At 39.9% G+C, this 12,118-nt stretch overlaps 1 protein-coding gene across 6 annotated transcripts in view; it reads left to right on the top strand.

Annotated features, from left to right (window-relative positions):
* The window catches only part of Fbxo16 (F-box protein 16), a 56,427-nt gene that overhangs the window by 11,807 nt on the left and 32,502 nt on the right, over positions 1–12,118 (top strand). For 4 of the 6 annotated variants that reach the window (XM_063234973.1, XM_063234976.1, XM_063234977.1 and 1 more), the window contains 3 exons: positions 193–228; positions 8,186–8,392; positions 8,703–8,777. In XM_063234973.1, coding sequence (XP_063091043.1) covers positions 193–228; positions 8,186–8,392; positions 8,703–8,777 — 318 coding nt within the window. The remainder of the gene's footprint in view (positions 1–192; positions 229–8,185; positions 8,393–8,702; positions 8,778–12,118) is intronic. The other 2 variants (XM_023561569.2, XM_003479704.4) reach the window with 1 other exon arrangement.

Here is a 12,118-nt window from a genome sequence, read left to right on the forward strand (position 1 = left end):
AGAGACAGGGAAATAGAGAAACAGAGAAACACTAAAGAACTTAACCTGAGAAACAAGTGAAGTGCCCTCTTAGCAATGAATCTTCATACTTAGTTGATACAGGGAATTTACTGATTTTGAAAGATGTTGTTCTTGGAAATGGATATTATGAATCACAATATATGAAATGACTCATTTTCTTACTTACTGCAGGTATTTGAAGAAAGAAGAGCTCTGCTTGGAAAATGGGTAAGCATTTAAAATATTATACATCTATGTCTGCATTATATTATCAATTTTAAGCTGTTATAATTTATAAGAAAACGATGGACCAAGTGGCTTATAAACAACTGACATTTCTCTCTCACAGTTCTGGGGACTGAGAAATCTCAGATGAAGTTTCCTGGCAGATGCAGTGCCCTGTTTATGGGCAGCCTGATAGGGCAGAAAAGGGTAGAGATTTCTTTGGGCTCTCTTTTATGAGGGCACTGATTCCATTCATAAGGGCTCCACCATCATGACCTAATCACCTCCTTAAAGCCTCCACCTCCTAATATCCTCACACTGGAGTGAGGATTTCAGTGTATGAATCTGGACTAAGTAAGGTATGCAAGCATTCAGTCTGTAGCTTTATCACAGAGCTGCCCCCAAGAATTCGGGTTGGATTTAAGGCTGTGCATGACTGATGCTTTCTGTATGCGCAATTAGGGTTCGGTCTGGAAAAGAGAAATCATACATTAGTTTAACAGACAGAAATTAATAAGAAGGGCTGGTTAAATAGATACTGGAAAACAGAAAACAGAAAGGAACACTGGGGCTCTATGGAGATAGAACTGAGGGTGCTACCAGCTTTACCCGTTCTTCAGGAGCTCAGAGTGAGGACTTCAGATCCCTGAGAGGATCTGGACTTGTAAGGAATGAAGTAGGTGATGTCACAGCTCATTCTAGTATATTCAAGGAAGTATGACAGTTCTGTGTCTTTGGAATAAAGCTGGGCCCTGGAATCATCAGGATGAGTTACATCTTCTTTTCATCAGTCTCCCTCCAGGGCCAGCCTCCCACCTGGCAGCATTTAGCAGGGAACCAGATGTGTTTGTGGAGCTCCAACCCTCTACATGCACAAGTGCAGACTAGGATTTAGATCTGAGGGTAGTGTAGTAACCAACACAGTCCACCCCTCTGGGACTCCCCATCCCTGGTCCCCGATTCATGCACTCCTAAATGTTCACAGCAGAATTCTAACAGCTTCATGGTTTTGCTGAACATGATACAAATATTCTTCATCAGAAGTGAGGGCTTTTTCATCTGATCCTCATATGAGAGACACATGGTCATCAAATTATCATGTGGTAGTCAAATTATCAATATCTGATTAATGTTTATTAATCATCAAATTCCTCTTCGTCCCTACCTAAATATTTTCTGTGACCCAAGAGAACTGAAAGCTACAGTCACACAAAAGCATGCACACAAATATGTGTAGCACAACATTTCAAGTAGTCACAAGGCATAAATAATTCAAGTGTCCATCAGTGGACACTGAATAAATAAATTGTGGTATATCCATGTGATGGAATATTACTCATCCATAAAAAGGGAGGACATTCTGACACATGTTACATACAACATGGATGAACATTGTGCTCTGTGAAATAAGCCAGTCCCAGGAGGATAAATACTGTATAATTCCACTTACATGAGGAATAGGCAACTTTGTAGACACAAAGCAGAAGAGCAGTTACCCAGAACTGGGTAGTGGTGGGGGTTATTGTTCAGTGGACACAGGATTTCAGGTTAGGATGATGAAGAAGTACTGGAAATGAGTGACAGGAATTGCTGCACAATGGTGCAAGTGTACCTCATGCCGCTGGACTTTTCATATCTAAAAAGGTTGAAATGGTAAATTTTAGGTATATTTTACTAAAATAAAAAATAAGGGGCTGGGGAGTTAGCTCAGCAGGGGCTCAGCAGGGGCTGGGGATTTAGCTCAGCGGCATAAGCGCCTGCCTTGCAAGCGCGTGGTCGTGAGTTTGAGCCCGGGTACCGATAAAAAATAAATAAATAAATAAGGATAAGAAAAGGAATGAGATAATATCATACGATGTATATAATAAACCTTGAAAATGTTATCTAAGTGAAAGAAGCCAGACAGACAGACCACAGTGTTTGCCTTTAATATGAAATGTCCCGAATCGGCAAATCTATACAGACACGAAAACAGATGAATGGTTTCCAGGGAATAGAGGAAGAGGGAAATGGAAAGTGACTGTAATGGGCATGTGTTTCTCTTTGAGGAGTGAAAATGTTCGTAGGTTAGACAGTGATGATGGCTGCATGACCTTCTGAGTATACTAAAACCCAGCCAAGTCTACATTTTAGAATACTGAATTGTGTGGCATAACATATATATCTCAATTTTAAAAGGGTATACCTAGGTTCTTTAAAACAAAACAAAATTTAACATGGGTTTCTCCAACCTAACATGTGTCATGATCTTGAAGTATTCCCTTTGTTGTTTTGTTTTGTTATTTGAGTCAGGGTCTCGCTACATAGTTCAAGATGATCTTGAATTCACTATGTAGCCTCAAACGTGTGGTGATCCTCTTGTGTCAGCCCTTTGAATACTGGAATTACAAACATGTGCCATCACACCCCGAGTTATTTTCTCCTTAAAGTTTACAGTCCATACCTGTCTGCCTTGGAGAGTATCTTTGCCCTGGACTCTAATGGAAAACAGATGCTTTCTCCTATCAGTTACAGAAACTCACTTAGCTGAAGACTGGCCTAAAGGAGCTGTTCTAGTGTTCTAGTTTGCCTTAGTTGTTCACCACATCTTTCCTCTGTTGTTCTACCAGCCCAGACTAAGGATATTTATTAGCCACTAAGTTTTTAAAATCATATTTATAGTATTACTGGAAGGAGCCACAAGGAAAGGGATAATCTGGTCATGGAAATGATCTTGTTTTTAATTTGTGGCAGTTAAGGCAGAGTGTCAACTCGACTGGCTTTGGGATCAACCTGGGGGATGGGTGGGATACACTTCTGGGTGCATTTGGGTGGTTATGGGGGTGTGGTCTTGGGGTCTGTGTCTGGTCCCTCACCTCTTCGTCTCTGGTGCTGTTTCTCTGCTTCCATGAAACAAACATCTTTGCTCTGTCGTGCCTTTTTCCTTGATGTTCCTGCCTTGAAGCCAGCCATGGACTGAGTTCCCTGAAACTTGAGCCAAATCAAACATCTCCTCTTTTAAATTGTGCGTGTCAGGTTCAATGTCTCAGCCATGCGTGAGCGGAGTAACATGCAACTGATCCCCTATTCTTTTGGTACTGGGGTTGAACTAGGGCTTTCCCACTGAGCTACATGCCCAGTAATTTTTTATTTCAAATTTTCATATAGGATCTCTCTAAGTCACTAAGTTGCCCATGCTGTGCTTGAACTTACGATCCTCCTGCTGCAGCCTCTCAGAGTGCTATCCTCCCATGTGTGCCACTACATCTGTGGCTTTTAACGCTTTGTACCTGATGTTTTAAAACCATGTAAATGTGTTTTCTGTTCAAAATAACATTTTACCTAAAAATATACAAAAAGTTCAGAAATTAAAACTGCATTTTTACAATCTGGTTGATATTTTATTTTTCTATTTTTTAAAAATTAATTTTGCACATTTCCAATAACTCATAAGGTGAGTTCTTTAGAATGACCAATTTCTGTATTGTCACTTGGAGTTACTATAACCAGAGCCAATGTTCAGCCCATGTTTGTTGGTGTGGCTGGCTACTTTCCTTTGATGGCATCACCAGTTATTAAATATTTTTAATATTCTAAATAAAATTTAAGATCTTTAGATTTTTTTTAAAAAAGATTCTTTTCATTCATTTGCCATAGCTAATAGAAAAATTACATTTGCAAAGATCACTGTTATCTGTCTTCTTAAAGAGAATAAACTAGAGATGTAGGATGGCTTCTATTGTGTTGTAATTTGCATCCCCTGATACTTATAAGATAGCACTTTTACATAAATAAATGATATTTATTTTTTGTCTTTTGCTTAATCGACTTATTGCATAATTATACTGAATTATATGGAAGTCTATGTACACACATAAAGCCTAATGTAAAAGAAATGTTTTAATGGGAGTTTTCTTGTAAGAATCAAATTTTGGCTTTAAACCTTATTTTTGCATTTAGAAATAAAGTCATTTTTTAAAAAGTCTAGATCATTCTGTATATCCCTATAATTTCAGCACCTGGGATTTGTATAGCAAAGACAAAATAATTGGGAGAACCCTAAAAGATTTCCTGCTTTACTGTTTCATCCTACTACTTAATCCCTATTCTCTCAAATTGCCTTTGCCCTTCAGTTCATGTTAGAAAAGGCAAGAACTTCCCAAATCTTCAGAAAACACCAACAGGAAATATACTTGAGTTTAAAAGAAAGCCTGTCAAACTTTAAGCTTTTGCTATGTTGTTAGCTTTCCTGTTGCTGAGACAAAATACCTGACACCTAAAACTAAAAGGAGGACATGCTTATTTGGCTCACTGTCCCGGGGGGTTCAGTCCATGCACAGTCAGCTGGCTTCAAGATAGAAACATGGAGGAAGGGCAAGGGGTAGGAAAGGTGCTCAACCCATGGCAGCCAGGAAGCAGTGTGAGGGGAGGAGCTGGGAGCAAGAATATACCTTGCCAGGTCACAGCCCCAGGACCCATCTCCTTCAACCAGGCCCCACTTCCTAACAGCCCTTTTAGCTCTCAGTGGATGAATCTGCTGCTGAGTACAGCACACCCATGACTCACTCATCCCCCAGAACTCCACCTCTGCACACATGAGATTTTGGGGGACATTCTAGATCTAAACCAGAAGGCAGAGTTTAAATTCAAGAGAGAAACAGAAAACCATTTTATGAATTCCATGATAGAGACAGGGTTAAAAGGGCTGGGGAAATGTATCTCAGCAGTAGAACAGTTGCCTAGCATGAGCAAAACCCAAGGTTTAAACGCCAGCACTTTTAAACAAAAGTGCCAAGTTGAGTGCACACCCAATGGCTACACTGAGTAGATCGTGGGGTACCCCTCCTACAATGAATGAATGAGAAAACTGTGGTCTTGAGTTCATTATTATATCAGGACTTCTGTGGCTGTATTTTGTTTTTTTAGAGTGCTACAGGGTATTCCGTGGGATGGTTATGCTCACTTTAATTGCTTCTGACTTGATGGACACATGTATGTATAAATACAAAGGCATGAAAATGAAACTTTGAAATTGGTTGTTTCTGGGGAATGAAGTAAGAGTTGACGAAGACGCCTGATTGGGACTTTTGCCTGATTTCCCCAAATCTGTTTGAGACTTTAAAAACAAGAACACAGTCATACTTTAATTGTGAGACTGAATCTTTAATTATAAGACTCAGAAATTCAACCAAACCAAGATGTAAAACCAATCAACAAAACATACCAAGCCTCCCTCTCTACCCTGCTCCCACACGCACCCTGTTCTCGCCTGAGTGCGATGAGTGGGACCTGACAGTTCTCCCAACTCTCTTGGCTTCCTGGAACTACAGAAAAAATCGTGTATCAGCCACTCTAAAAATAGCGTCTTCACAGTGAAAGTGAGTCAGGCAAGCCCTGGGAAACAGCACCCTTGGAGAAGGAGCTGGGGAGGGAGGTGCCACACCCCATGCTAGAACAGAATAGTAATGTTCCTCACAGTTTCTCAGCCTCACACACTGGATCCCTAGCTTTTATGTGATGATGGGTATTTTCCCCCTGAGACATGATGTCAGAGGTGTGAGAGACTGTCACCTTCCTGTACAGTTAACTCTGGCATGGGCTACCTACTTTCTGGATTATTCCTAGGGCCTTCTAAACCCCAGAGGGATTCTCCTACCATTAAGCTTTCCTGTGACTCATCTATCCACCTTGAATTCAAGGAATGCAAATTTTTTTCTATTAGCTTAAGCAAACACAATTACAAAGGTAAATCCCTTAAGGCAAGAATGCCTATCAAAGCCAAATATAAATTACCTTTGGCCATGGTAATCAGGGAAATAAATGAGGAACCAATGTAATTATCTTTTTAATCTCTGGAGGAAAGTGTTTTAATGTTTTCTGTTATAGAATTCTTCGGTACACATTTTATAACCCTAATGTTCTTTTATATTCATTCTCAGTCACTCATTCTGTAGTCTGAGTACCTGTTCTTAGTGGGCGGCTAGGAGAGTAGGCCAGCTAATCTCAGTCATTCTGATGTGACAGTTTGATGCTGTTTACCTTAATTTTTGCATATTACCTTCTTTAACCTTGATTTAACCACATACATATTATTTTTAATGTTGTTATGCCACTGTATACTAATGGCTGTTCTTTCTACAATGAGTCATTGTAGACGCACTAGGAAATGTGTATATATATATACATACATATACAATACACATGTATATATTTTACATAGTATTTGATCCTCACAGCAGATATAATTATTGTTATATAAAACGAGGAGATTTAGGGTGAAATACTTATAGGGAGTATTAGAAATAGTAAAAAATTGAGAGTGAGATATCCAGTATTCACTCCTGTCAGTCAACCCAAAATTCAGAAACTGTAAAATAATATTATTTAGGAGAATACTTAGTACACAATTCAGGATACACAGGTTCAAATAGCTGAAAATCAATGTTCTGAAAAAGGTAGGGAGCTTATACAGGCCAAAAACATCTTAAGCCATTATAAAATAATTCAAAGTGTTTGGAGAGAAACTCCTACTGAAGTTGGAAAGAATGCCAGGGCTGGAGGGGCAGGTCCTAATGTGACATTTGCAGTCGTGTCTTATGCTCAAATAAAAGCAAACACACACATGTACAGGCACTCACAGAAGTTTTGCAAAAATTACTTGACAGGGCTTGATAAGGGCTTGATAACCTCTGGACCCTGAGTCCAGCTGTCAAAGGATGGCGATTACTGCAACTCTCATCCCTAAGCAGCAGCTTGAGATCTGTCCCACTATGGGCCCCTGGTGCCATTCTGAAAAGCTCTTCCATGTTGTTCATTTGTGTTTTTGTTTTTGGTGCTGGGGATCAAACCCAGGGCCTCACACATTCTAGGCATCAATATTGCTTTTCCTCATGTTTTCCATTTATTTTCACAGTCTTTTAAGCTCCCATCACTCCTTCCCAAGCACACCATGCTGCCACGCTATTCCTGTCATACTGATACACCACAGTTGGTTCAGCTGATGCTTCTGTAGGCATTTTGCATTCTCTCTGGTTTCTTACAGTGACACTAATTATCTCATTTTTAAAAATCTTTATACTGTCTGTGGTCTCCATGTAATTCAGTCTCACCAGGGTCACATAGAACTGCCCAAAAGTAATTTAAAAAAACTAATTCCAATATTCATTTTGCTTCTTAAAGAAAAATCACAGGAGTCCAGCTCAGAGCTCATAACAATAACAATACTCCTCCAATCTCCACTTTCCTCCCCAGTCCTCTTACACTGCTTCCTACTGAAGCCCTGTCATTGTTGCTATAAACCCCATAATTTGCATTGAGTCACAGCCTCAGAGCTTGGACTCTATCTCCTCAAACCTCCCCTTTCAGCTTCTTATGCTTGGTCCTTCCCTCTGCCGCAGCCTTAATGTTCCGGTATCTCTGTACTCATGACACTCTGTCCCAGAAGAACTGGGAGTTGGAGATAAGAGTTGTGCAGAAATCAGGGGGCACCACATGAGTTCTATTCCTGTGGTATTTGAAGTTATGGTTTTTGTTTTTTCACTTTATTCAGGTTTTTTCTTCATCCTTTAATCATAATCTCCAATGTGAGATTCATTGGTCATTGCAAAGATTGATGATAGCAAATAGATTTAATCAAAAATTATTCCTACTAATTTTAAAAATACATTGTGTGTTAGGCTGAACTCAAAAGGTTTGAATTGAGCTTGGATGTGGTGGTGCACACCTGTAATCCCAAACATGGGAGGCTGACACAGGAAGATCACAGAGACACTGAGATCAACCTAGGTTGCACGGTGAGTTCAGAGACTGAGGGAAACCTAGGTGGTATAGTGAGTTCAAGGCCAGCCTGGACTATATAGCAAGACCCTGCCTCAAAAACATGGAAGAATGCAGGAAAGAAAGGACTAGACTGTATCCCCATAATGAATCTCTGCTGTCCGACTAAACCTGAAGCTCCTTATGTCCTGCTTTGCTTTTCCAGTTTGACAAGTGGACAGACTCTCAGAGGAGGAGAATCCTCATCGGCCTGTTGGAGCGCTGCTCGCTGTCCCAGCAGAAGTTCTGCTGTAGAAAGCTTCAGGAACAAATCCCAGCAGAAGCCCTGGACTTCACTACCAAGCTCCCCAGGGTGTTGTCCGTGTACATCTTTTCCTTCCTGGACCCCCGCAGCCTCTGTCGCTGTGCACAGGTAGGCACAGAGCAGCGGTGTGAGCACGACCTTAGGGATCTGAAGTCCCAGTGACTTGAGAGGGAAACTCACGCACGGGTATGCACAACACCGGGCGATAGCTGCTGAGTCTGGACAAGCCGAGTGATTCTCCACCTCCCTTGTATCTCACTGGATTGAGGGAACAAGGGGAGGAAAAGCCTAGGACACCAGGGGTGTTCACAGAAGAGTACCAGCCAGTGGGAGATGCAGATGCCTGTGAGCAGTGGTTCCTCAGCAGGGTGGGTTCTTAATACGAAACATTCTGCTGTAGCGTGATCTTAAATTGTAGACTGCAGGCCACGCACGAATAGAAAAGCTTCAAAATAAGGTGCCCGAAGATGTGAGCGAGACAGAAGAGACTCAGGTGAGCAGAGCAAGGTGCTGGCTATTATTTTCTTTAAAATAATTGTGTAAAAAAAATTCTGTAATACATTAAAGCAAAGTTAAATTATTTAAGTTATAAACCTGATAGTCGTTTCTGACAAGTTTTTTTTTTTTTTTTTCTTTTTCTTCCTTTTTTCCCTCTAGTTACTGGGGATTGATTCCAGGGCCTTCAAACTGAGCTACTTCCCCACCTGATTTTTTTTTTTTTTAAATTTTTGAGACCAAGACTAGCTACATTACCAGGCTGGGCTGAAACTGGAGGTTTTCCTGCCTCAGCCTCAGAGTCCTGGGATTATGGATGTGTACCATCACAACCGGCTGAATCTTGCCCTAGAATTTAGTCAAATCAGATATTATCTGCTACAATACACATATAATGTGTTGCTTTGGGTTTTTAAGATTCAGAAAATAAATGCAGTCAGAAGCAAATTGGCATTGTGACCTTTGGGTAGGGGCATAGAAAACAAATGCCAGTAGAAGAGGAGTTAATATCACACCAAAGGAAACCATCCACACACTTGAAAAGAAAGAAACAAAACAACACAGAACCAGAGGCTTTTATGAGAATTCTGCAATATCCAGAAGCCTTAAAAGAAAATGTGCAATTTCCAGCCTTGCTTCATTAATTTTCCACATTGTGAGCAGGAATGAAAGTGGCAAGACTTTAAATTGTGACCGTAAAAAGAAGAAATATTCTGCATTGGAAAAAAACCCCATCATAAATCAAATAGTAGGTAGGGAAAATATGTATTTCAAACAAAGGGCTATTTCCTTATTTTAAAAAATATATGCATATATATGCATATATTTTTAAATATATATATATATATATATATATATACATAAATGAGAGAAAATACTCAACCCATCAAAAAATGAGGAAAGAAATCAACCAAGTGGTTCACACACACACACACACACACACATACACACACACACACACACACACACACACACAAACATATATATGCAGGTGTCTCTACCATACTTGGGCTGCTCAGTCTCCTGTCTGCCATTTTTCGTGGCTCAGCTTGGCTCTCTGTTAGTGGTAATATTCTGCATTTGTAAGAGCTGGGGAAAATAAGAACTTGATGCACACTTACTAGACAAATTTGTACAACCACCATGGAGAAGAACTGGGTAGTGTTAAATTTTCCGACAAGAATTTCTTTTAGCGTGATTTGAGCAACTATCTCTAAGATGACAGTATGTAATCTATTAACTGGTGATTTCTTACTGGTTTTTTTTTTTTTTGTAGTTCTGTATTATTTGTACCCTTACACCACTTTGTTTTGTTTTGTTTTTTCTCTTTTTCCTTTTAAATAAAATTTAAAAAAAAAGAATTTCTTTTAGCACAGCCATTCCACATATGGTGGGTCTGTTTGTCAGATGGGTTAAAATGATTTCTCTGTGAAGATATTGCAGCACTGTTTGTCATAGCAGAAGGCAGCAAACCATAGGAAGGGCCACCAGTTGGGGACAGGGTAAATAAATTGCAATGATTGCCTAATTAGGGTACCAAGGAGAAAAAAGCAAAGCAAAGCTACAGAATAGGAAAGTTTTGTTATTTTGGAAAGAAACAGAAGAGATAAGCATTTGTTAATATTTGCCTAACATATTTCTGAACTGACCCATAAGCACCAGGCAACAGCAGTTGTACCCAGAGTTGCAAATGGAAGCTGGAGAACAGGTATGGGAGAGAGACTGTGTGTTCCTTTGCCTCTTTGAACTTTATATTACTGTACACATATTATCTTTCTAAAAATGACAGAGACATTTAAAAGAACATAGTAATCCAAATGTTCAGTAATAGAGTAACTATGGGCCGGGAGGAGAAATAGAAAATGCCCTTCCCGTGAGCCAGCTGGTACACAGGCTAGGAGACAAGAAAAGCCAAGCCCGCCCGCCCCCCAGCCCCAAGCAACCGGCTAACTCAAAGGAACACAGGCTGAGTTGATAGCAACTGAGGTACAAAAACAACTGAATGTTTATATTGTCTGATTGATTTTGCAGGCCTAAAGCTGATAGTCTGAGCTTCCATTTAGAGGACAACAATATGCAATATAGCAACTAGGAGGGATCTTCTGTCTCGTTTTTGAAATTCAATATGATTTTCACTGTTTTGTTTTGCTCTGTTTTACTGTTTTGTGTTATTCAATTTTAGTATAGGTGCTGCCAAAGCCAGCACTGTTTTGTTTATTTAATGTCTTGTTTTGATTGGTTTTATTCTGTTGTGTTTTGATTTTGTTATGTCTGATGGGATGGGCAGCAATTTTGAAGATAACAAGAGGCACTATGGTAGTCATGGTTGATTTCCTATTATCCTGTTTTGGGATCCTGTATTACTTTTGTTATTCTGTTTTGAGGGACTTTATTCTGTTTTATTTTGTTTGGTTTTGTTCTCTCTAAAATTAAAAAAATAAAATGTTCAGTAATAGGTACACATACAGCTATGTGATGAATTATTACAGCCATTAGAAAAGCTGTGGAAGAAGAGAGGCCCTGTGGCATTGAAATGCAGGAGGCAAGGTTTCATTGTATGTGTGGTTTCCCCATTTTGTTTCATACATGCCTTAGAAAAAACAACACTAAAAACAGAAGAACTTATACTGGTTTGTCAGTAATGATCATCTCTAGCTGATGAGGTTGTAGGTGTTGTTCTTATTAAAACATCTCAGAATTTTCCAAGTTTTCCACCATGGGGTTGTGGTCATTCGACAGAAATGCGATTTGGCCTAGCAGATTCCATCATCTGTATGCACTGTTCTTCAGTCTTCTTTCCAGCTGCTGAAACTTTTATCTTTTAACTTGCACTCCTCTTTCCCTGATTTCTTTCTTCAGCACATAATGCAGCACTAAACATGGCTGGAATCCCATAAGTGGGGGGTGGAAGGAGGGAGAAAGAGTAGAAAAATGGATGTAGGAAGTTGGGCATGGTGGCCTATTGGTAACCCCAGAACTCTGTGAGGCTGAGACAGGAGGATTGAAAGTTCTAGCTCAGCCTGGGTGACTTAGCTATTTGGTGAGTCCCTGTCTCAAAATAAACCATTAAAAAAACAAGAGGCTGAGGATGTAGCTCAGTGCAAGGGCTATGGGCTCAATTCCCAGTAATGCACCCCCCCCACACACACACGTATGGATAACAAGGGCCATTATAGAAAACAATCTGATTCTTGAGGGGGCACTTCACAGTTATTGATTATTTAACTTATCTTGAAAAGAAATCAGTCCTCCAGGGTGAAATTTAGGTTTGAAAATTAGTCGTCTTTGCAACTGTTACAGCTTAGCAGCAGAATCCTGGTCTCAGCTTTATATATGAGC

The sequence above is a fragment of the Cavia porcellus genome, unplaced genomic scaffold (assembly GCF_034190915.1).
Source record: "Cavia porcellus strain 051 isolate PalLab524CR breed Dunkin Hartley unplaced genomic scaffold, mCavPor4.1 scaffold_24, whole genome shotgun sequence".
Classification (NCBI taxonomy): Eukaryota; Metazoa; Chordata; class Mammalia; order Rodentia; family Caviidae; genus Cavia; species Cavia porcellus.